At 38.9% G+C, this 26,365-nt stretch overlaps 1 protein-coding gene across 1 annotated transcript in view; it reads right to left on the bottom strand.

Moving 5' to 3' along the window:
• The window catches only part of PRKCE (protein kinase C epsilon), a 296,009-nt gene that overhangs the window by 182,934 nt on the left and 86,710 nt on the right, over positions 1-26,365 (bottom strand). Inside the window, exon 2 of the mRNA XM_082307833.1 lies at positions 9,006-9,069. Within this exon, the coding sequence (XP_082163959.1) occupies positions 9,006-9,069 (64 nt within the window). The remainder of the gene's footprint in view (positions 1-9,005; positions 9,070-26,365) is intronic.

Below are 26,365 nucleotides of genomic sequence, written 5' to 3'. Positions count from 1 at the left end.
CCTGTGAAGCACTTGTTTTGGCAAACAGCTAGAAGCCTGCCAAGAAAAGGTCATCGATCTTTGCCTGAAAAGCTTGAGCCAGCTTTATACAGTAAGGGCTTATTACAAACACACAATGCTTACCAGATGTTCCATCAGCTAACTGGATGCAATCCAAGGGATGGCTATAAATCCACGGAGAGATATTCGTTACGAAGGCATTTGCCACACAAAGTCAAAATTACATAAGCACCCTTTGGAGAACCGCTTCACTGAGCGGTGCAGTTTAAAAGGATCATGCACCAACAGACCGAACTGTCACCAAGAACTGATTTGTGTTTGCACTGATACCTTTAAAAAGAATTCTGTGTTTGATCAGTTAGCCTGCAAGGTTCATTTTCCCAGCCAAATGCCTGTGCCATTACTGAAGTCAGTGTTAACTTGCAAGAGAAAAGAACTTTATGTGGACTGTCACACTATTATTTCAAGCTCCTCCTCTCAGGCTTTTCAGGTAACAACACAGACACCTGCTTTCAGATGCCATGCTACCAACAGGTGCAATTTTGTCTCAGGAGAAACATATCGCCTACCAGACCAATAAGTAAATACACATCAGTCAGATGAATTACAGATTATCTACTGACATTAACTTATTCTAACAGATTTGGGAAAACGAGATTTATTTGAAATTGTTCATTTGAGATATGAAAAAGTTGTCTGGCTGAGCATCATAATCTTAAAGTTTCAATATTAGTATAAATGCAATGCTTGGGAGATTTTTTGTTTGTTTATTTAAACAAACAAGTAACAAAAAACTAGAAACTCAAGGTCTGGATGGGCAAAGATTTCTTCCAGTTGTAAACACAGTCATAAAACAGATTAATAGTTCCAAGAAGAGAAAGAAAGAAACCTAGAAAAAAAATGAAAATTTTTGTAATAAGCATCCACACTTCAGCACAGAGGTATTTTAAGATTAAACCAAATAAGACCCAAGAGAAAAGACATATTACTAATAGCTTTGAATTATCCCTCCTAAGAGGAGAAAATGAAGACATAGCAGAAGGAGAAAACTTGGCAAATCAGTTTAAGCTTCTTTTATTTCTTCTATTTTACCCTTTTTCCTCACTCATGGTTCGAATGAGTGCTGGTCTGTGGGTGCTTAAGAAATGAAAAACCTGAATGGGGAAAAAAAAAAAAAAAAATCCCCCAAACCCTATCTATATAAAACCAAAGCTTCAAAGGAAATAGGTTCTCGGTTGATACACTGCATAACGAGTTTTGAAAACAAAGATTCTGGTTACGTTTGAAGTTGCCTCACACACTACTGCTTGCTGTTGTTCTGTTAAAGCAAGGAAGCCTACAGAAGGAAAAACCAAAAAGCTAGTGTAGTATCCTACCTTTACCCAAGCTATGAATAAAAACATGAGAGTAGGCTTTTAGAAGAAGCAGAGTCCCCCTTACTGAGACTGAATGGACAGAACAAACGTGTGCCTGGTTTCTCTGGATATTTTGCTTTGCAATGGGAAGGGAGAAAAGGTATACAATATGGACACTTCAAACCCTATATCCCTGAGCACACAACATTCCTGGGAACTTTCAGGGTGAGCTGCATTTGTGAAAGAGCTCTAACGAGTAAACCTACCTGAGTCAAGTGACTGAAAACAGAAACCATCCAGTTAGCACTGCCAGTTCAGCACTGTCCTGTTCAGATAGTTACAGATTATTTTAACTCTCAGAAAAAGCCCCAGCCTTGAGTCTAAAAATATGTTTACGTGGCTTGCCGAGTTTTAGCAAACAGCTTCCCAGGCATCAAGCAGCATCCTTACATCACAGATACTTTACACTTTATCCCTGGAAGACTGCCTGCCTCAATGCCACAACAGATCCATTCATGCAGATCCTTCCCCAGTGCCACAACAGATCCATTCATGCAGATCCCTTCTGCTCCACCTACAGCTCTGGAGAAGCTGCAGAGGCTTGTTGGGGTCTGCTCTGCAGGCAGCACACTCTGACTCCACCTTTGCCTCTCCCCAGGCTCTATATGGCTCTTCCTAAGCCACTTCCAACACGTCAGCTTCCTCTCAGACATTAAAATACAGAGGAAGGTAAGGACGTGTGTGTGTTGAATGCTCAATCAAATTTTGGGTTGCAAAATAAAGAGATAAAAAGGTCTCTGCAGTGAAGCTATTAAGGGACTCTCTGGTTCTTCTTTTCCATGTGTATACCATAAGTGCATGGGCTATTATACAACAGGTTCTCCATCCATTCTCCTTTTAAACAAACAAACAAAAAAAACAATCTAGAAAAGAGATAGCCTTTGTAAACAAGTGGTTAAACCAGCACAGACAAAACTAATACAATAAAGAAGGCTGACTCCTGTGTTAAAATCTTAACATGCAATTATTAAGAATGAAAAGCTGGTGATCAACTTGAAACTATCTTTGAGAGATGCTACTGCCAGGAGGAGTAGCAAAGGTGGGCTAGAGATACATCCTGATGGAAGCGATGTATCAGTGGGAATAAAGAACAGTTTGTACCTTCTAAAAAAAAACTAAGAAATGTTTCTAGAAAGAGGTGAGCTGCTCTCCAACTACTGGAAGAATATTCAGCTGAGGTCTATCTACCTAGTCATATACTAAAAATTCTGAACAAACACATGTATTCTTTCACAGCCTGTTCAACACCCTAAGATCAGCAGCTGATGGCTACCAGAAACTATTTCATGGTCTGCCTGATGAATCTTTCAACAGCAGCATGAGTGTCCCAAAATGGCAACAATCAGAGATGAAAAAAAAAAAAAAAAAAACAACAACAAAAAAAACCCAAACCAACCTGTCAAAGTTGTATTTGCAATAGAAGACATTAGTGAAAGAAAACACCACTCTTCACTAAAGCATATTCCTGAAACAACCAAGCCAAAAGACTAGCTCCTGGATGCATGTCATTTAGACTTTGATATTTCTGGGTAAGCATCTTCTGCTGTTCTCTGTTCAGACAGTGCCTAGCACAACCAGATCTCATTTTCTGGACCCTTATAGCATAAGAAGCATAATTAATGATGATTACGACAACTATAAAATAGTCTAAGGAACAAAAGCTCTGACAGATAGATACATTAGGAATTGTAGAGACAGTAGATAATACTCCATGGGTTGAAAACTAGCAAATCTTTGCAAAGGGATGCTACAACATGGAATAGAAATGTAATTTTTCTTACTGTATTGATTCTACCAAAGTTGGATGCCTAGAACAAATCCTGTGGATATTCTGATTAACACGCTGTATCTGTGTTATTTATCAAGTATGACACACAAAAATGGCATTAAGAAGCATGCCCTGCTTCTGCTGATATTATTTTCCTTTTTCTGCAGAACTTCTTCCACAGCAGAAGCACAGAATAGTTTGGGTTCAAAGGGACCTTTAAAGGTCATCGAGTCCAACCCCCTCTTCAGTAAGAAGGGACATACACCAATCAGCAATGACTGTATATGCAAAACTGAGAATCTTCAAGTGAGCGAGCTAACAAGAACTGGGAAACCTCTTCTAAACTCATATATTTTGACTTAAATGTTAAATACATAACCTGACGTAGTCAGAAGTCTAAGGACTTCTTTGTTGGACATTTCAATGCAAAAGGACAAATAATCAACCTAAACAAAATGTTTTGCATTCACAAAATACTGCCATGACTTCACCTAACAAGGTGATATTTAACAATAAAGCCTAAGTTCTTCATCCTGTGAAACTTACGTATCTTACGAGCAGACAAATCTGAAGAGGAACACATTAGAAGATGTAATCTTTTGTAACTACATAACTCATAGACATAACCAAGAACTTCGAACAGGCTGCCTTCTGCAGTACCTACCACCGCCAGCGTGAGCTGTGGTGGTTTACTGCAATTCAACTACCTGCTCTAAAATGAGGAATCTGTAATTATATAGAAGGACAATTGCCTAATGCAAATTGGGACATCTAGCAATGATAAATAATCATTACAATTGATTAGACATAATATATAAAGGTTTGAATAGTTCATAAATTTTTATTACATTACCTATAATAAATACAGTTAAAAAAACCTAACCTGTCAAGGTCATTCTGAAGTCATTCTACAGTTGATTTAATACTGACATATTGCAAATGGTAACTTAATTTGTAAGTTGGTAGAAAGCTACCATAAATAACTGTATACATTTGTGTCACACATAAACCAATAATTCCAAAGAAAGAAGAAATCTATAATGACAAATGCAGCAAAGAGGTCACAAGCTTTTAAATACAGTAGCATCTATCTTTCAGTCTATATAAAACTGTCTTTGTTGAAAATGTTTTTAATCATTCCTGAGGCAATTTACCTCTATTACCCACTTGATGGCCACCTGTTATTCTAGTTTATAAATTGAATCATTGTGTCATCATATTAGTTATATTTTAAACTTTCAGCCTGCATTTGGATATCGATCGGCTACACTGGAGCTCTTAAATATTTCCAGAAATCATTCAAAAAACTTCACTCACAAAATTCTATAAGCACTAAAATAGATCAAAAAAACCTGCCAAAGCATGTCAATAAAACAGTCAATAAGTGCACTTCAGCCTAGAAATAATGCATATGCTACAGCAACACTGAATTAATATAGAAAATCAATATGACCTCGGACAACAAGCAGCCCTGAAGAAATGAATAAGACGACATGTCTTATAGAGTCTCCTGTTCATCCAAAGACTGACAAACAGACACACCTTTCTCCATAGCTCTGACAGAAGTTGAAGATACAAGACTGAAAACCCATGCAATCATTAGATCCAGTTTGTGAAGTAATGGAGAACAAATATGACAGACCTTTCCCAAGCTAATTCCTTCTTACAAACACCAGTCTACTATAAACCTTGTTTTTCTTCTAACTGCATATATAAAGTAGAGTCACCAGATGTTTGGTTAATAGCTGAATGGACTGATTACATGCTTTGCAAGTCTGACAAAATATTCTGGCAGAGTAACAACCACCACCCATATTTTGAACTTATCTCCCAAAAGCAAATTTTCAGAAATGCTTATTCTTAAAGATCCTATGTGCTTGCATATGACACAGTACATGGCTCAATTAAGTTAACCAAAAAATTCCAACTAATTCTACCAGATGCTATGTCAGGTCCGTAGAAGCTCAATTTTTTTGTTTGACCAACGGGATTTGTTTTTAAAAGTTCTGACTGAGCAGTCAACACTTTATTGGATTTTTTTAAACTATCAAAATTATTAACAAATATTTTTATAAACAGAACTTTACTGATTAACTGTTGCAGTTATTTTAGCCTGTGAATGGATACCTCAGTGTGTATCTACATTTGGGAAGTTTCCACTGACACAGCTGTTTGCATTCATGGGAAACACAAATGAGTATTTACTCTGAATGCACAGAGCCATTCTAAATAAATCTATAGAAGGTAAATAACCCTGCAGATCAATTTTGGCATAGCGAGTGTAAAGACCTGAATCACGGGTGTTGCAGAGATACTGGTTACATAGTTTAAAATGGAGAATTTAAAAAAAATGTATTATAAGAGCTGTTTTCTCTCCCTCTTCCTACGTACCCATCAGCAAAAGCATGCTAAAGTATTTTGCAGGACTCCTTTTGAAAGCATAATATGGGGATGTTCAAATTTTAGCAGAATAATTTAAAACCTAACTTTTGAGAACATCACCTTCTGCGTGACAAACAGTTCATTTAGCATTTTATTTTCCGTATGTGGGCCAGACAGTTCCTACTACAGAATTTACAAGAGATTGCTAAAATAGTTACTCATCCTCCCTCTCAGTCAGAACAAACATTCAGAAGCTATAAGCAGGCTCCAAAACAAGATTAGCGTAAAAGAGGTGATAATAAAAACGTTCCTGTTGGGTTAGTTGTTGTAAGAGCTTTTTATGTAGTCTGCTTTCCACTTCTCAGACTTTAGCATTTGTGTTTTCCAAACTTTTTCTGCTTCAAAGACTAGAATTGAATGGGAGCAAGTTCTAGAAAATGATATTTTCAGAACAAATCCAAATACCTTGAGATTTGAACAATCCACTGTGAGAGTTGGCAATGCCACAAGATACCCAGTGCAGAGCAGTCTAAAGTCTTGGGCTTTCCAGGCTGCCCTTTCACAAGTGCACTGTTGCTGCTGGAGAAGTAGAGCTTCTCCTTCAGGTGGCTTCTGAAGGAAATTTCACAATATAGGAAATGGCAGAGAGGCTGGCACAGTTCTATAACCTCCCATGGATTTGTAGCTTGTCTTTAGAATAGGAGAAAAATTGCAGATAGAAAAGCCAGCAACTCAACCCTTCTTTCTACAGTTCCACATAAAAATACCTGCCAGATGCTGATATTGATATCTAAGTCTGCCTCAGTGCGACAAGGAGAGGCAGAAGTACTCTTTACCTTCCTTTGTAATCTGCCATATTTCCATCTGTTCTGTACACCTACGCCACACAAGTGATTAAGTCCATGAATGATTCAGTTTAGAGGAGGGGGAAGGAGGAAGAGAAATTGTGTACTTTTGTTGGGGAATTCAGCTTATAACAATGAACTGTTTTCATTGTTTTGCCATGCGAGTGCAAATAGCACAGAGGGATAAGCAATCTGGCAGCTGGGACTAAGGGACAATTGAATTTTAAGAGGTATATGGTAACAACATCTTATGTCAATATTATGTAAAAGCTTACTAAAACTATTGAGAATATACTACTAACGAGAATGTTTCTTCTTTGTCCACCATTTAGGATTTTTATATGTAAACTTTCAATTTATATAGCAATTTATTCACATGAGGGCTCACTTGCAAAATTAGGACTTTTGCCTCAGAGGCAATTTAATAGAAGACAAAGCTCTCTGCCCATATTAATGGATTCAAGTAATCTTAAGTCAATTATACCAAAACAGAATTTGGATATCCATCTTAAAAATCTTTTAGAAGTGCCAAATAACTGAAGTAACATTATTGATTGCTGATAACTAGAAACCTGCATATATCACACAGAAGAAATAATTTTCAGTACACAGAATTACAAGACAATACTGGTTGTCAAGTATATACTACACCTCAATGGCTGAGATTTGTTTATTCCCTAGGTTTTTTTTAAATACTGCTAACTGAGAAACATGCAATATGATCACTTCCTCCAGTTAAAATTGTTGCTACAGGTATTTTTATTTTCATAAATTGCCCATTTTTTCCTCTCCAGAATCTGAGGTGAAATAGTGATACCCATTTGCGCAAGATAAAAAGAATGCTATGTACTCTGTTGCTATTCACAATGAGAGTGGAGTTCAAAAGCAAGATCCTGGTTAACAAATTAGGTCAAGAGTAGCAATCACTTCAACCAAGCCTAGCCACTCACAAGTCAAGCATTTAGTCTAACCTTAATCTTACATTCCTTTCATAGTCAACAAATACAGATCAACTACAGTGAACTGCCCCATTGAAATGCATAAAATACATACCAGATGTACTCTATTTACATACATATTTATATATGTATATATACATAGATCAAATGAAACAGGCATTTTTGAAACACAGAGAATAAGTTACTTTCCATGTAAGTTAAGTGTTTCTGTTCAGTACAGAAGGATACACACAGCTGTTCTGTTAAACTAGGGGCTTCACTAAGACAGCTGAAGTGAGAGGAGACTCATCCAAAATTACCTAGGCCTCAGCCCTAATAAAGGAGTCTAGGAATAGGATTTCATAACATCACTAACAAAGCAGCACAAAACCAGTTTACGAACTCTTGTACAAACCTGGTCCAGTTTCCCTTGTGAGGAAAACCATAAAACTTTCCTACAGAATTTTGCAATACTTCTACACAACACTTTTCCACGGTTATTTAATTGTATGGGAAAGCTCTAAAAGTCTACAAGTTCTATTGCATTTTGTAAGCACACCAACTTCTCCAGTGTTCTACCAAATTCACCCTAACTAAAGCCTCTTGGTCTTCCCAAGGGCTTCCCAAGACGTGGAAACTACTATTAAACTGGTATTTTCTTCAATATGCAGGAAGAAAAAAAGGCAGAGCATATCTTATGTGGGTACAAAATGTGGCTATAAGATGAAGTTTAAATAACAGTTTGCTTTGTTTTTAAAATTCAGGATTTAGAGCAGTATGTGTTTTTGCAAGATACTGCTAGTAATTCGTCAAAATAATTTCATTTCATAGCATTTTCTGTTTCAGCTCCTGTCAGGCTTTACGTGAATCTTCTTTATGTACTGTGAACCAATGATAACTTCGTTTAGCTGAGCTCTATGAGCTACCAGGGAAAGCTGATCAGTGGACATAATTTAAAATAATCAAACCCAAACCAGCCATCTAGGCCATTTCAGCCAGTCAGGATGTCATCGAGAGCATGACTAAGATACACAAATTTGCTTCTTCATAAATTCTCTTATTCCCACCATATACCACCTCTGTTCCCACTTAACAGCAGAAAAATATCTTAAGAATTGAATAAATATTTCTCTTCCATCTTTCTTTGTTGTTTTCTTTTTTTTTTTTTTTTCCCCAACATGTAACTGCTGTGTCATAAAAAAGAAAACACCGCTTATCATGACAATGTTTTGGTCCTTACTTTACTTGAAAAAGAAAACATTTAGTGGAAAAATACCAGATATTAGAATAATTTAAAAAGCAAATAAACTCTTCCCTCCCACCTTTGACATCTTATCATCTCTAGTTACATAATGGTTAGCATTCTTCCAAAAATAAGGATTTGGAAGTTTCTTCTGGAAATTAATACTACTAAACTATTCTCATTTCATTACTGTCCTTTTAGCTGGTATTGTTACCAACGGTGATTAACAGGGTAAGATGAACTGCAACTGTTCATTGACTCACAGGCAGATACATCAAAATGTGTTCACTTTAACTTGAGCTCATACAGATTTAAGAGGATATTGGCACACCACCTCCTCTAATACTTCCGTTGCAGAGGCCCTTAGAAGATTTCATTCATAAAAGAATAAGATAAAATACTGAAAGTCCCTACCTTCACCTGACGATCCTGAAAGGTCTATGATGACATACACTCTCCCTTCTGGCTCCAAGTCAATCTGCAATCAAGAAGAGAATTAGAAGAAAACTTAGAATGGCTCCCAAAGCAAAGTGACTGCACATGCAGGAAACAAGAAGTTTCCCAAACTCGTGAAGCCAAGGTGTAGGCAGGACACATGGACAGGTCTACAGTTCACTACCAACACAGCCTCCTTTTGCAAAGAGGTGTTGAGGACCCTGCACCTTCACTTAGGTTAAAAAAAAAAAAAAAAAAAAGTAGCATGTGCCCTTAGCACTTGGAAAGCTTGAACACAGTGAATTTTACAAATCAAATATTTAAAGCACCGCTCTGCCGTACATTTGCACCACTATTTCCAAGGAGACAAGGAAAAAATTTTAAAAGTGGTAGTATGGAATAACTTTTTAACTGTAATTTATATTGAGCCCAGCTATGCAAATGTGAAAAACAACACTGTGACCTATTCAGGTCCCAGTGAGACAGATCGGCTCTGGTCACAGAACAGGGGAAATGAACACACACAGCCCGTATGGCCAGTTAACACGTGTTTATAATACTCCCTTTGTATCCCCACTGGGAGAAAGAAATACATGCTTTATCCTTTTTTTCTGAAATACGAAATTTGTTTATTTCTGCACCATTCTGGTAGATTTTAAGGAGTCTTTGCCCTTGTGGAGATCACTTTCACTCAGCATGAAATACAGGTGCTCAGTATGAAATACAGGTGCTCAGTATCAAGCTGCTGTAGTAGGAATAAGCTCCTGTACATTTAGGCACCACAATGAAGAGCTCATTACAAATCCTCCTGTATTTTACCACACATTTCATCAGCAACTCTAAATACTGCTGGACTTGAATATCTTAATGGTGCCCCACACATTACAGACAATTTTTGCAGCCACCCATCTCTCAAAAATTAAACTGTAACTAAAACACTATGTAATCGATAGCTCTTACTGTCACGTGGCAGCTGCCACACGATTTCAGAGACTGAGTGAAGTGAGGTGGGCCAGGCTCAGGCTGGGATGTGGGCCTGCCGGTAGGCCCGGCTCAGTGAGGCCCATGGCCGGGCCGGGCAGGGCTGTGGGAGGCCGGAGACCAGCCCTGCTGTGGCATCGCTGGGGCAGGGGCTGACGGCCCGGGGGGCTGACATGGGCGGGGTGGGGGGAGCCCCAGGGGCCAGGCAGGGACATTGGGGCCTGTTGGTGCCCCCTGGGCCCTGACACCCACGTGGGACTTGATGAGATCAGGCCTGCCGTGTACCAAACCAAGGCACACAGGGCCGGTGAGAAAATGGGAAAAGGAGATGTGCCCTAAAAAAGCCCCTTCTTCCACCAAGTGAACAAGCGGCAGGACTACGGGTCCTTGTCAGTGCCAGACCAGATGGATGCAGGGCAAAAAGAAGGGAGCTTGCCTCATCAGCGGAGTCCAGCCGGGCCCTGCTCTCCACAGGCAGAAACCCCAGAACTTTCCTGACGCCTCTGCTGTCTGAGGCCACCGCACGCAGGGCTTGTGGCTGGGAAGAGGCTCCCTCCCCTCCCACCCCACCGCGGCCCTCCTCCTCCCGCCCCAGGCTGCCCTGCCGCGGCAGGGGAAGGTGGGCCTTGCTTCGCCGATGGCAGCTCTCCGGGCTCACACAAACGATACCCAGCTGCCTCCTAAGTCGCGAGCGACATCAGGGTATGGCACTAGGCCAGAATAAGATGATAATCAGGAGACCGCCAATTCGCACTAATAACTTGGGAGATGAATCTGTAAAGTAGCAAGTAAATGGCGAAAGGAAGGAGACACCAAAATGTCTGAGCTATACCAAGCCTGCCTGCAGTCAACGGGCAGCTCCATGGGGCCGCCTTTTTTGTCTCCAGGTTTCTCTCATCACCTGAGGGGGCCTTTACAAGAGGGGCACCTCTGCTGTTTCCCTCTTTTGGGCCACAGCTGCTGAATACATCAGGGTGACACAAGCTCCCCCCTCCACAAACCAGCTTCTCACAAAAACGCTTCTGTGCCGTTCAAGAACAAGCCGGTAGAGGAGTTCACAGGTCTGGCTGATGTCATTGGACCAACGGATCAAGAAAATGATCTCAGCAGCTGTATTGTAAATAGATGAGGCAGGAAATAGGTGTTAGCAAAGCCAGGGGTTACTCAGAGGAGAGGAAAATGAAAGCGTGGTTGAGTATTTTTCCATAAATAAAGTGTTGAATATTAAAGAAAGACTTTTTTTAACAATTTCTGAACTGTCAGCATGAGTTTTGTGGGGGAGTTTTGGGGGGGGGGTTGTTTGTTTTTAAATAAAGCTACTGATCTTGAAATATTGCTCCTCTCCCTTTGCAGTTTTTAAATTAAAAAAAAAAAGTTAGAAGATCAGAGGCACAGGTGCATGAATAGACTTTGATGTCTATGCTGAGGGAGGCTTTTGAAAAACTGCTATAGCACTCAACAGATGGCTGTATTAAAGACAGGCACATCTAATGCTCTGTATCGGCACTGTATACTGTTTAGTTAAGCTTTCAGTAAAATACTTTATGCAGTTCAAACCCCAGTGTGCACACACCCATAGAACCCCAACACCACCCCTGCAGAAGGCTCAGGCATCTGGAGGAGTTGGTGACCACCATCACAAAAATCTCTGTTCTGCCCATTTAAATACAAACAGCATTGGAAGCAACTCAGGAAAAAGACTGGAGCACTGAACTCAAGTTTCCATTACCCATCAAGTGGACTGTTTTCATATACAATTTATTAGAAATGCTGCTTACTGATTTTGATTCAGAATTTTTGCTGATGCTCTAAGCAAAATGAAGTATTTGTAAAAGGGAGTCTCTTTTTCAAAGTATGTTTCAGTCTTAAAATGTTCTAGTATCAATGAGAATGAAGTGGACACATTCTTATTTTTAGATTTATAAAATACTCATATTTCATTTAAGCGAGTACCTATGCTAACAGTCTCATAAGTCACATGAACTAGTAGTTTTGCCAGAAGCCAGCAGCTCAGCTGAGCTTACATATAAAAAGAACACCCCCAAAAAAGCAGAATCCCCTAAACTGATAGGAATCCTTCTTTTGATCTCAGGTCTTTCATGTATCAAAGCAAGTATGGAACGAAAAAGACCAATTCTAATTTTGATTCTAAAACATTTCTAATTTAATGCCTAGAAACACAATGGTGTAAATACCTCCAAAACGGTCAGATTACTAGAATATAAGCTACATGTGTTTTCATAGAATCATAGAATACCAGGTTGGAAGGAACCTCGAGGATCATCTGGTCCAACCTTTCTAGCACAACCTAGACGAGACAGCCCAACACCATGTCCAGCTGAGTCTTAAACATGTTCAGCGTAGTGAAGTCAACCACTTCCCTGAGGAGATTATTCCAATGACTGACTGCTCTCATTGTGAAAAATTTACCTCTCGTGTCGAATCGGAATCTCCCTGGGAGTAACTTGTACCCATTACCCCTTGTCCTCACCATGTGACTCCTTGTAAAAAGGGAGTCGCCATCTTCTTTGTAGCTCCCCTTTAAGTACTGGTACATGGTGATGAAATCACCTCTAAGCCTCCTTTTCTCAAGGCTGAACAAACCCAGCTCTCTCAGCCTATACTCATAGGGCAGGCTTCCCAGACCCTTGGTCATATCAGTGGCCCTTCTCTGGACCCCCTCCAGCATGTCCACATCTTTTTTGTATAATGGGGACCAAAACTGTACACAGTATTCCAGGCATGGCCTTACAAGCGCTGAGTAGAGTGGGATAATGACTTCTTTATCTCTGCTGGTGATGCCCTTTTTGATGCAACCCAGCATCCTATTGGCCTTCTTGGCCGCAGCAGCACACCGTTCACTCATGTTGAGCTTCCTGCCCACCAGGACCCCCAGGTCCCTTTCCACGGCGCTGCTCTCCAGCCAGGTGGATCCCAGTCTGAGCTGCACTCCTGGATTATGTTTTCCCAGGTGCAAGACCTTACGCTTATCTTTGTTAAACTTCATAAGGATCTTGTTAGCCCACTCTTCCAGCCTATCCAGATCTTCCTGCAGGGTGGCTCTCCCTTCCAGAGTGTCTACTTCCCCACTCAATTTGGTGTCATCTGCGAACTTCATCAGGCTACACTTGATCCTGTTATCCAGATCGCTTATGAAGATACTGAATAGCGTTGGGCCCAATATTGATCCCTGGGGGACCCCACTTGTGACGGGTTGCCGGTTTGAAAAAGAGCCATTTACCACCACCCTTTGGGTGCAGCCTGTCAGCCAATCCCTCACCCACTGCACAGACCACTTGTCCAGGCCAGAACGCATCAGTTTCTCCAGGAGGAGGCTGTGGGGAACCATATTGAAGGTTTTCTTTCAATCTGCACATTAAACTACACTCAGAAGAAGGTGGAGACTATGCAATGTCATTTTATAAATAAGTAACAAAAGATGCATACAGCACAATCTAAAGTTTCCATTAATTTTTCACCAAATGCCCTAAAAGTTATCACATGTGAAATGCCCTTAAGACATATGTAACCAGAAAGACAGTGACTGGCCAAATTCAGCTGAATATAACAGACATCCTTGAAAGCAACGGCAACAGTCTGATCACGGCCGTTCTGATTCTGACCCTTCTCTTTGACTAAAAATACTTCTCTCTGAATGCAGCCAAGCATTTATATATGCAGAGAAAAGCTATGAGAAGATATCTAAAAAAGACATGACTGTTCAGAAGGACAACAGGGAACAAGGCAAGATGCAAACTAGGGATGGGACAGAGGAGTTGATACAGGAGCGGCTTTGCTGTAAAGCAGGACACATTGCAAAATATATGCCTCGCACATACACACCACATTCTCTGCATGCAACAAAAGATCATTGAGCAAAATGTTTGATCGCTAAAGTGTTTTATCCTGTTACTGGCCTATGCTATTGCTGTGACTTTTGCTAAAATACAGAATTTTAGTAGGTGCAAGTAAGATTAATTGTAAAGGTACTTTAAACAACTTCTATATTGCTAAAATAATCCTTATGTGGCAATGTATTGAGATTAGTACAATGATTGCTGGAAAGCAGCACAGATCTTGAAAAACTCCAGGCACGAATAAAGCATATTAGTAGCCTGTTTCAAGGAACAAAAGGCAACCATCCATAAAACCAGACATACTTTCAGAGGAAAAACCCCACGTTGAAATCATGGCCAAGTTTCAGCATATTGAAGGCATTTATATAGTTTCACAGTCATTAATGGATTTTATTTTCAACACCCTTCTGAGACAGTTCCCCATCTGTAAAATGAGATACTCCCAAAGGCACAAGCTAGACTAAATGACTTGCCAGAAAGTCATACAAGAAGTCTACGGTTAAACAAGAACTGAATTCTGGTCTCTGGAGGCCCAGACTGCCCACTGGACCATTTCTCCTGTTCCTCAGTTAAGCTTCACTTTGTCAACCTATACACATCCTGTCTTCCTGCAATATCAGAGACATCCAAGTACTTTTTTTTTTTTTTTTTTAAAACAACTTTAATGGGTACATATCTAGGAGGCAATTTCCTTTCTTTTCCATTCAGTTAATACTCATCAGTAAAAATCAATATCAAACAAAAAATTGCTTAACTATTTCTCTGCAGCATTTCCAAAGCATCACAATTCTTGGGCAACTCTGGAGTAATGCAAAATTTAATCAAACTATGCAGGAGACTGAAAATAGTTCAGCTTTTCCTCAAGGTTTGCTTTTTGCAAGCTTTTAACTCCTAAGCGTTCTTCTGAAAAACTGAGTCCTAAGCTGATCTAGAAGCTCACCATTTTCCTCCTTTCAGGTGCAAAACATAATTCCCAACCTCAAAAATATGAAACTTGGACAGAATTCTCTTAGAGCAAGATTTTGCGAAGGAAACCACACACTCTTTCTAATCTTATAGGGATGAGAAAGATTAGAATATGCTATGCAATTGTTTGGGTTGCACCAATGCTTCATATTTGAATATGAAAAAGATTTTACGTTCTTGACCACTGTACAGCCTGAATCATTCCATCAACATTTGGGAGTGCTTTTTTCATTCTAGCTGATTGCACCAGCACAGAGATTTTGCATGCCCTATGGAGCAAACAGACCTGCCGTAAACAAGTGATGAACTGCTATCTTCAGTGGCTCAGTGCCCCATTACTATAGGTTTTCATTTGATCGTAACAAGAGTCCATCAGCCACCTATGTTCCAACGCAAGAACGTCACCTAAGATCAGGTGCAGTGTACTCATTTAAACACCAGCTTGACTCTTGAGAAAAATGTAAGGATAGTCAGACATAAATCTCAGATCTGAAATAAACAATGACTAGACAAATGCATTTTCCGTAACTGAACTTCCTAACCACCCAAAGTTTTACTCTGATGTTCCTTACCTAAACAGCATGTGAAATACAGCAAAAAACCCTTCGACCACAAAGCTGTTTAGGATTTTGGCAACAGTATAAACCTAAATGGACTGTAGAAGCAACAAAACCAGAAGGAATTAAATCATAAAACCTGCTTTGCACCTCTTGTTGTGATGTTCTAGGATTATCTGATATCTGGGTAGCTTGAAGCATAAACCTCCAAGCACATGGTCTGTCACTGCAGATGGTTACTTGAGTCATGTAGGACTCAAGTCACTATGTATTAATCCTTACTGAGCATAGCGTAACAGAAAGTTTCTCTTTGAACACACAACTTCTCCGAAAGGAGGAGGGAAGGGATTGTGTGTTTAAAGAACTGATATTTGCAAAGGCTTGGGGGCTACGTCTGCTGTTTTGAGGGACATTTACTTTTCCAATTTTGATAAAATATTATTTCCATGAAAATGCATAACAAAGAACAGTAGTAACCTGATAGATAATGACTGGAGACAGGTTCTGTGCTAGTCTTTTGTTCTTTAACCAAAAGATTTTTCTACTTCAATTTAAATAGCTAATAGAGTACCTATTTTAACTTATTTAATAGAAAAGAAAGCATTAATAGTGACATTTTTCAATATAGTGAAAATGATTGCAGACCAAGTAATTTAAAAACTTTCAAAACCACCATCATTATTGGAACAGAAGCAAACACTTGCCCAAAATAACAACTAGAGATAAGATTAAATTTGCAAACTTCCCCCAGCATTCATGCCTGAATACCTAGCAAGCTCACCTAAAATGGATAGCTTTGCAGTAGGCTCTATAAGGTCAGCAAAATAGCTGAGAAAATTTTATTTAATAATATTATCTGAAAATTAACAGATTTCAAATGTTACATCATTAATTATATGAGGTAAACTTGACTTTTAAAGAAATTACCCGGAAAACATGTTGAAAAAACTTCCCTGGAATCTGTTTGCCTCCACGGTTCCACCCCCAGCCTCTTGCTCTTCTGGCCAAAGCAAGCAGGTCCCTTTCAGAGCCAGTGCACTGCCACGAAGTTCACAAATCTGCCTTTCATTATGAATGTTACATATTTGATTATTATAATTACAGAGAAACATAACACAGCTTGCCACATTGTAATTGACCACAATGATATACATAAAAGTTAAGAAATTTTGGCCACAGGGGATTCTATCATTTATTTACTCATACTCAAAAGTCAACAAAGAGACATCAAACATCTTGCATGACCTACAGAAAAGATCAAACGCTTTCCAGTGCCAGACACATGCACAGACATAATACAGAACAGAAGCAGCCAGTGAAAAACAAGATTCAGCTGAAATAACCACAGTATTCAGAAATCAATTCTAAAACAAAGAATCCTTCCATCACTTAATAAAGCATATACTGATATTCAATTGCAGTGCCTTGAATCACACGTGATACAACTTTGATCTTCCACAATCTACTCTACCTAAGGCCTCCCAGGCATCAAATGGAGGAACATATTTGAATGAACGGCAGCGTACAAACGTACATGTGTTTGTGCACAAGCATGCACATCTGCACACTCAGAAACCACGTACTCATTTTGTGTAATACAAGGAAAAAGAACTTTTATGGACCACTATACTGGGACTAGGGTGTTCATGGTTCATTTTCTGGTAGAGTCCAGAAAGGGATCTTGGACAGATAGCTATATTCACACGCAAGAAGACAGTAGAGCAGTACAAACAGCTGCAAAGGCATCCAGCAGCATGACCACAGAAGGGTCACTGCACGAAACCAAGTTTCTGACTCCCTGATCTGAAGGGAGGAAGAGATTATCTTCACTTTCTTGAAAGCTTCAGGTGGTGAGAGTATGTATAGCACGAGGTATTAACTATTATTAAGGTGTTTAACAGTTATATGCCCAAACTGGTTAGGGTTTCTAAATACCTACAATCAGAATTCATGAGAGAGGGAAATAAATCAACAAGAGAGAAATTTCTTCACGAGTGGAAAAAGAAGTCAATAACCTCAAGAGACGAGGCTGCCTAGACGAACCACCCAGGGCATTCTGCACGTGAACAGGTCAATGGAGACTCGTACCAGTAATGGTGTTTCAGGAATGTGTGTGCGCCGTTTTGTTGGTTTATTTAACCCAGTACAGTTATTCTGATGATGTAAATGTCTTCTATTAGTAAGTTTTAGGAAGGCAGGGGAATAAGCCAAAGTTACATAGTACGTTTTCACTGTACTATAATTAGATCCACACTAGAAATAGAAGTTGCATTATTTTAGTAACAGTAATGAAGATAAAGTACAAAGAACCTACACAAGCCCAGAGATAATGTGAAGTACAATGTGCAAGAGCTGGGTTTGGCTGAACAATGCTCAACTAGACTTTTTGAGTGGAAGGACAGTAAAACCACCTACAAAACAAAGCCTGCATAAAGCCACTCACTTGAAACATCTGCTAAATGTATTTTAAGAAAGAAAAGAAACTCTTCAGAGCACAATCACTTTCCCAAGCAGATGGTTATTTGATTTACGAATAAAGGAATTGCATCATGTGGTAAGATCTGACCTGTAATTTCATCACAAAGCTTTTCAAAATCTATTCTTTAATGCACTAGTGCAGTGGCACTCTCCAAACCATAGGGAAATAATAAGCTGTCAAAATATTTAAAACGCATTTATCATCTTGGCTTATGGACATTTTTTGGTGTCATGCTACAGGACTGCAACCACAAGGGAGGGGGTTACCTATACACCTCAGAACAAAACGTTGAATAGAGAATCAGGAATGCAAGCGCATCATGGTTAGCCAGTTAATCCATGTTAAAAAACTGATAAATGCTGTCAAATTCTTTTACTGCAGTACAATTTCAGATGACCACTTGCTCATACGCATAAGCCAAACTCCTAGTTGGCACATACGTTCAGTCTCAGGAATCACCCAAACGTGATGATTTAACTGCACAGATATTTGGAGTTTCTCCTAAATTGTAGTAATGCTTCCTCTGAGTAGACACCTTTGCAACACTTGGGACAATCATCACGAAACAGGTATCTGCATAACAGTAAGTACATGGATAAGTAGAGGAACTTAGGATTGACTAGTACTTTTCCTGGTCATTTACAACACTTTTGGTGCACTGCATACATTTTTCCTTAAGTAATTACCATATTTCCTTACTTCTCTTAAGTCAGACTTACTGTGTGGAGTCTTACAGATTAAGGTATCAAAGCAACACCACCGGTTTCCTGTAAAGCATATGGTATTTTTCTTCTCTTTATGGTCAAAACGCTCCTTTCTTGCACTGTCCTCCTGCCAGATATACTCTGGGAAACTCAAGACAGTGTATAGTAGGAAATATCCACATTGCATTACCGTACCAAGAATATAGGAGATAGCTGTGCCGAATTTTAGACCTCAAAAATGAGGGATATTAACAGCTGGAGGATCCAAGACTGAGGTGGCATAAATTCAAATCCTTCCTAAATGAGGAAAAATAATCTCCAAAGGCAAGATATAAATATGTGCTAGGAAATGGTGATATTTAGATGATGTGAAGTTGCCCTTCAGTTTTTTGCCTGTTAATCCTATTCTAGTCCTCGATAAAAAAAAGAAAGATTCTGGAACTTGCCTATTAACCAACTGTATTTTAAAACAAAAGATAGAAACATCAATGACTCCCTGGTTTGAGTAAAGCTCTCGCCTGCCTCAGAGGGAAGATCTGCCCAGACCAACTATGAGAAAATAAATAGACCTTACACGAAACCTCAGCACAAATTGGGCAGTCACTTCAGCATTGATCTCAGACCCTTCCCACAAGAGGTTCATATGTTCAGTCTTTCAAACACTACTGTGCAACACCTTTCAGTAGCTTTCAAGAAAGGTCCTACTGGACTTACAATCATCAGTTAGCCACTCAGAAGAAAGCAGCAGGGAACTAAACACTTTGGTTCAATTCTAGTTCAGGTTGAGTTGTAAGTAAAGCTGTACTGGCTTTGTTCCAGTTAGCCGCAAAACTCACATCTAAGCCTAGGTTGCATTCCAATTAAAAAAAAAAAAAAAAAAAAAGAATTAAAACAACAACTACTGTTTATGAGTTTCAGTTCAGTTCAGCTCCCTGGGAAGAAAGGAGAAAGGCCTTTCTTATCTGAAAGGCAACCACATTAAATGTTGTCTCCATTTGTATTCACGATAGAAATTAAGCCTCCATTAGGAAGGAAACAGCTTGATTCAATATGCTGCAAATGGACAAACTGTACTTCGATGACACTCACTGGAACTTTTAAGTAGTTTGTTGATGTTTAACGCCGGCATCAGCTGTGAACCAGAGTTCATCAGCAGAGAGAATAAAAACTGATTGGTAAATTCTTACTCTTCTCTTTTGCCAATTTGATTTAGATATGAATGAGATCCCCTCCCCCCACACCCCTCAACTAAAGTGGCTGAAACTACAGAATACGCAATTAAGATAGCCCTGGAGGTGTGCCCAGAAGAGCCTTTGATCTCAGCAACTGGCTATGAATTACTAAGCTGTCCCTCGAATTTCCAGAAAATGAACATCATCTTATTTGAGAAAACATCTCTAGAAGCTATCAAGACTTGCCCAAAACTTCTCCAGCACCCAACCTCTTTCTGTGCAAAACTGGTCTTTTAACATGACAAAATCCCTGGTTTACTTCACAGTTAACTGAAGCGTACCCTTTGTGAAGTTTCGGCCAATAACCAAGCTGTGCAAGCACAGCTGAACACCACAGAGACTTTTAAACATATAGGGCAGTGACTGACTTCAGGTTTTGTCTCAAGTCTCGCCTTGGCACCCAAGGCCAAAGAGAGAAGAACGTCATAGGGCTGAACCAACTACCAAGATGGCCAAGCTGCTCCGAGGTAGTGCCAAAGAGCAGCAGCTCTATGGACTACCACCACCACGTAAGAAACAAAGAACGCTACTCCAGGTAGGCAGAACTTAAGAAAGCTGTTGAAATAACACAATACAGAGACCGAAATATCTTCAATTAAAAAACACAAGTGAATGAGAAGAACAAAGGACCTTGGGAAGAGAAACAATCATGGGAACATACAGAGCCAAAAATTATATATACGGCTCAGAAGTGGCATGAAGTTGTCACAAGCAAACAAGAGGACGTGAAATAATATTTCAAGAACAAAGCTATGCTAGATTTACTTTTTATTTTGGAAACAGAGCCATACCACTACTTTTAATCTCATTCTTAAATCTTAGAATGCTTCTCATTACTATTGCAGCTGTCCTGCTATGTTGAAAGACCAGTTTTTTCCTAACATAAGGGCTGAGCTTTTTAAAAGTAACAAAGAAGTTTAGAACAGTTTTCAAATCAAGACACCAAAAACATGATAATTTAAGAGGTTTTATTATTCATCCAGGGAATTGCAAGCTTGTCATTTTTTAAAATAAGATGTCTCTGTTTAGATATCCTTGTAATTGATCATTTTTAGTAACTTTAATACACTTTAAAAAAAAAGTGTGTCTCCTACTTTCCCATTCAGATACCCCTTTATTTTTTAGGAAAGAAACTGGAAATAGAAGCAAAAAAGGAACATTCCCCTTATACAATTACCTAAATTTGGTTATAGAAAAGGGGAGGAGGTTGCAAAAATACCACAAAAATATTTATTTCCCAGTTTATAAAAAAAAAAATTCTTCAGCAAGCACCGAGATGAAAGCATGGATACACAGGCTTCAAGAATTACAAGTAAACATTCTTCTGGCGGGTTCTGAAGATGGAAGGAAAAAGTGTGTTGTACACAAATATTCTCTATGTCCTTTCACATATGTATCTGTAACCTGAGCTGCTTTAAAACAAACACTGACATTACAATAAACAAACATTGAACGATATACAAACCACAATAGTAAAACAGAATTGGCATCAAGTCTTTAAACAAAAGTATCCTTCCTGGAAATAGCTCTCCTACTTACAGCCTGCCAAGAATTGACTGATTCAGAGACTTTGTTCGAGTTATACTAACCGTTAAATTTTAAAGAAATTTGAAGGAAGAAAGAAGAAAACAGAATTAAGAAAATAAAACACAAGCTACTTGCAAAAGCATCTTTGCTTTTTTAAAAACAATATTTAAAAGGTTTGTTTAGTTGAGAATGAAAGACTTCATTCTGCCTTCACACTACGTGACACACACAACTGCAAGCAGTATTTACAGAAAGCGGCTGCTGTGCGGGTACGTTAGTCCTTTTCCATACCGAGCGCAAACACAGAGCGCACGCAGGATGACGCCGTATCTGCATCGACTCTCTGAGCCCTCCGACTTGCCTATCCATCACCCTTTCCACATTGGAGTTTTAAGTAAGGATATCAATAACTGGGAACTGGGTGTACTTTTCAAGTCTCAGTCTAATATCTAAATAGCAAGATCATTCTCATTTCCTAAAGGAAAAGGTCATTTCTAAAAACCTGGTATCAGATAAACATTTTGCAAGTAAATGTGGCAGTTTTAATCACACAAAACTATTCAAATTAGATATGTTCAATCATTCAATCCCTGAAAAAAGTAAATTCAAAAATAGCACTAAAACATTTAACTATTTTTTTTTTTAGTTTCTTGAACAAATACCCAGAATTAGTAAAAAATACCTCAAAAATTTGACAGAAAATGTAGCCCCCAATGCTATCTTATGCGCCTTCCTAAAAATTTCCGGAAGAGCCAGATTTTTATTTCCAGAAGAAAACATCATTGGAACATTCTCTCTTTAGAAAGTACTACAATGAGATCTTTAGATACCATTTAATAGCATTGGGGGTTTTTTTAAACATAGTTTTTTGTCTTGCTCTGATGATGTTTTACCCTCTGTTTAATTATCAGATTAGAAAGATTAATGAAGTTCATTCTGTTAACAAAATGGCTATCCTGAGGACTACAATTATCTGTGATTCACTTGGACTTCCTCTGCAGCTTTAGCCATAACAAACCCAGAGCAACTCCGAGACTCCTCGGATGTCAGCTACAAAACACTTGGTTAAAAGAAAAACAAAACAGAAAACTGCTGTAGTCCACGCTACCCATGTTTAAAGGCAAAAAGGAAAATTAAGTAAAATAAAATTCAGTAGCTTGACACACGCTGCCAGGCACCCTATATTCCATAAAACAGATAGACCAGAACGTAACATCTTGAATGCAGAGATTACAGAAAAGGAAATGGCAAAAATAGCCACTACTATTATTACTGTTCCTGAAAAGTCAGGCGGCAGAGTAGAGTCCACCAGCCAGAAGTGGCACACCAGGAATAGATACATCTTCAAAATTCCCTAAGAACAAACACGTTCTAGTGTATGCTGCATTAACCGATATTTTTCTTTAGCATTTATTTTCATTTACTGCAGTGTTTTAAACGGAATTATGTGTGGAGTTCTCACGTCAGATACGAGTTTGACGTGAAAGATGCTGGGTAAACCTTTTTAAAAATCTCACTCTTTCAGACATCCATGCAAGCTTTCCAGTATTTCCTGGATTTAAGGGGGGGGGGGGGGGGGGGGGGAATCAACAAAAATCCCCCCTGACACTTAGCCTGCCTTGTATTGTAACAGTTTTGCTGTTGTTCTTTTAGTCCATAATGAAACAAAGTGTAGAGTCATTTACATGTGCATTCGGATTTTGTTCTTCGAAAAAACTGATTGTAAGTCAAACTTTTTTTTTTTTTTTTTAATACAAGAGTATTCAGGTTTGGGCAATTTCTTTGCAAGAGCTTAGGTTAGATTTTATACAGCCAAAGAGTCAGGGCTCCTGGAACTACTAGACTCAGGATAACTGAAGAATTTTTGTTCATTTAGATCTTAAAATTTAGTTCTGAATGTATAAGAACCATCCAGTTCTGGTAACACAGGGCATAGCATGCTGCCTACTTACTTTTCTATCAAGCCAGTTAAGCAGAGCAAAGCTAATGCCCATCTTCCACGAAACGCTTTCAGTCTTTTCTGAAAATGTCTAAGGATGAGGGATCTGCTACTTCCCTTGCTAGCCGGTTTCATTAGTTTATCACTTTTAATGTGAAAAGAAATATGTGCTTTGCTGTTCATTTTAATCTATGGGGCTAGCCCTCGGTTCTTGTTTTACCCTTCTCAGATTAGAAAGCCCTTTACTTTTTAAATGGTACTTTACATACCCAAATTAAGTAACCTCCCATTGTTCCTTTTATATAAACCAAACCAGTGAGCTCAGAGTTCCTCCCTATAAAGAATTTCCTCTAAAATCTGAATACTTTCAGAAGTCCTACTGTGAGCTCTGCTATTGACCTGCTGGGTTACCCTGGGCAATAAACTTCATTCACCCTCCATGTGCCTATTTCACCTCCTATAATTAGTCTTATTTAGAGTTCAAATTCTAAAAAGTTCAGGCACTCCTTAACACATTTATGCAATTAGACCCTGATCTCTTTACCATTATCTACATTGGAGTTTGCGAGTTCCAGGCATGCTGCCACATTAATAGCTTTATTTGAACTGCTAAATTGACTAGGAGTAATCAGTATTATTGTAGCCTATTGGTAAACTCACACATATTTCTGCTATGGTGCACCTATCACTTCCCAAAAAGCAAGGAACCTTACCACTTGATTTAGAGAAAAATCTCCATTTGGGGTTTACAGCATGAGGCTTTGCAATTCAAATTCCACACAGAGAGGGCAGAGATAGGTCTCACAGCAAGTCTATCTGGCCTTTAGTAAACTTTTTGTCTCAATTTCCAATCAGTTTTTAAAAATGTTGACCACCCATAATCCTCTTATGTGCAGCCTACAGAAGAAGGAGGAATAATTTCACACCTGGGGGAAGTGTCATGAAAAATCTGTCATTTGTAACGAGCATGGAGGCAGGCAAGATAGGCTTCTTCAGGAATGCATCTAAGTTTTGGATACCCTTGCTCCTCATTCCTCCTTCTCTGGTTGGCCTACAATTTCCAGAAGTGCTATCCCACACAGCTTGCAGAAATCTCCACCTTGGACAGCCCTAGAATCAAAACTTAGTCCTAGCAAAGTTTGTTTCAAAACTCTCTCTCCAGTCTTACCTGAAAAAACTTCCCTTAAAAGGTGATCTGGAATGGGAACTACATATTTAAATTTTTCACTAGAAGTGTAGAAACAGTTCCCAAAGATCTGCCTGACCAGAGTAACAGCAATAGTCCCTTTACTCCAGAGACTTCAAGGACAGAAGTGGAAGGGAAGTTACCTTTGTATTGGGGAAGAAATGTTGTGAGTGTGTGGGTTTGGGTTTTTTTCTGTTTGTTTGTGATTTTTTTTTGGTTTTTTATTGCTTTTTTTCTATTTTATTTTATTACTTTGCTAGTAATAAAGATGAAAATGATTCATGCACAAGTATGACCTTGTTAACCATCTGGGCAACCCCCATTAAGTAAGGTGCTCTGGGAATCCTATGGATCTCCATGATGCCTGTGTAATATTGCAGAGTGAGTGTCGGACTGTTTCCATCTCTGATTCTCTGACCCTATCCAATCTGTTGCTGGTGGCTCAGTCAAGTATGTTGCATTTTAACTTTTCCTAAGAGTCTACACAGTTTCTCTTTCGGGTTGTTTCAGATTTCATTCTCTGCAAAGCAGCTGCCTTTAGAAGTGCTTTCAATTTATCCTATTAAAAAAAAAAAATCATTCCCCCCATCAGGAAAAAGGTTCCCTCTCTAAAAATTCAACATACATACATATGTGCATGCTAATAAAGTTGCTAACTATTGAAGATAAAGATGCAGTGGGATCCCATAAAGATAAAAGGATAAAAACGTTAGCATTCTCTGGATCTGGCTCAAATAGCAGTTGGTATTCAGCCACTAAGATGTGACTAATCCTGGCTAATTTGGTCATTTTTCTTATACTGTCCTCAAAAAAAAAAAAGAGAGATCATGCAACTTTAGAATTGTGTGTTCAGAATTGAACTAATGCAATTTAGCCACATTTTCCATATACCTGAGGAAATGCTGGGGGAAAAAAAAACAAACAAACATGTAACTGCTGTTTTACTGTTAAAACTTCTTTAAGATCACCGGTTAACCTAGTTGCTCTTTTTTTTTTTTTTTTGCAAACCTAATAAAAAACAGGTTGTCTGAACCCCAACCTGCAGTTTGTTCTCATTTTCATCTTGAGTCATTTTAAAAGAAAAATCAACGGGTTTTAACACCATGAACAGTCTCAACAATAAACCTGAAACATTACCAGGTATTTTAGAAGTACTTTAATGAAGTTTCTTCCACTTCGTGACAAAGCTGAACACTCTCTGCCTAATCCAGCAACCAGGAGAGCTGTTACCCCAGGACAGTCAGGACCCTACAGGCATCCAAGTAACATCTCTAAAATAAGCACAGCCTAAACCACCCAACAAGCGAGCAGAAGGCACAAGCTGGCAGACACACTGCGCTCCCCTGATACTCCTCACCCCCTGCGCCCTTCACTCCTCTACAAATTGAAGCCTGTTATTTAATGCGGACAATGACAGCTTTTCTGACTGCTTCCATAGATTTACCACAAAGTAAGGGAACTTTTTACTTCATTTTGCTCTCATTCCTTGAACAATATCAAAGGAAGGAACTGGACCTCTGACTCTTCAAAGTATGAACTTAAGACCTGACTAGTTTACTTGAATTTATTTTATTATCATTTAAATGAGATGAGGTTCCCATCCTCCCTGCAACTTTTGTTATAAAAAATGCACGGTGAAAAATACAAGCAGCAGCAAACAAGCTAACATTAAAAACAACAAAGAGAGACTAGTTCTCCTACTGCATAGGCATATTGCACAGATCTCACAAGCTCTAACAGACATTTTGGCAAGAAAAAGCAATACTGGAATAAACGACAACACACACAAAAGCTAAGTTTTGCTCTCATTTTGAGACCTGACATTTTATCTGCACAACCAACGCTTCTCAAGGATTTTTTTTCAGGTACAAAAGTTAACTAACAATTGATGAATCAATATTTCATTCAGAA

This window comes from Platalea leucorodia (genome assembly GCF_965183815.1).
Source record: "Platalea leucorodia genome assembly, chromosome: 3".
NCBI classification, from domain to species: Eukaryota; Metazoa; Chordata; class Aves; order Pelecaniformes; family Threskiornithidae; genus Platalea; species Platalea leucorodia.
This window is presented reverse-complemented; position numbering and strand designations above follow the sequence as displayed.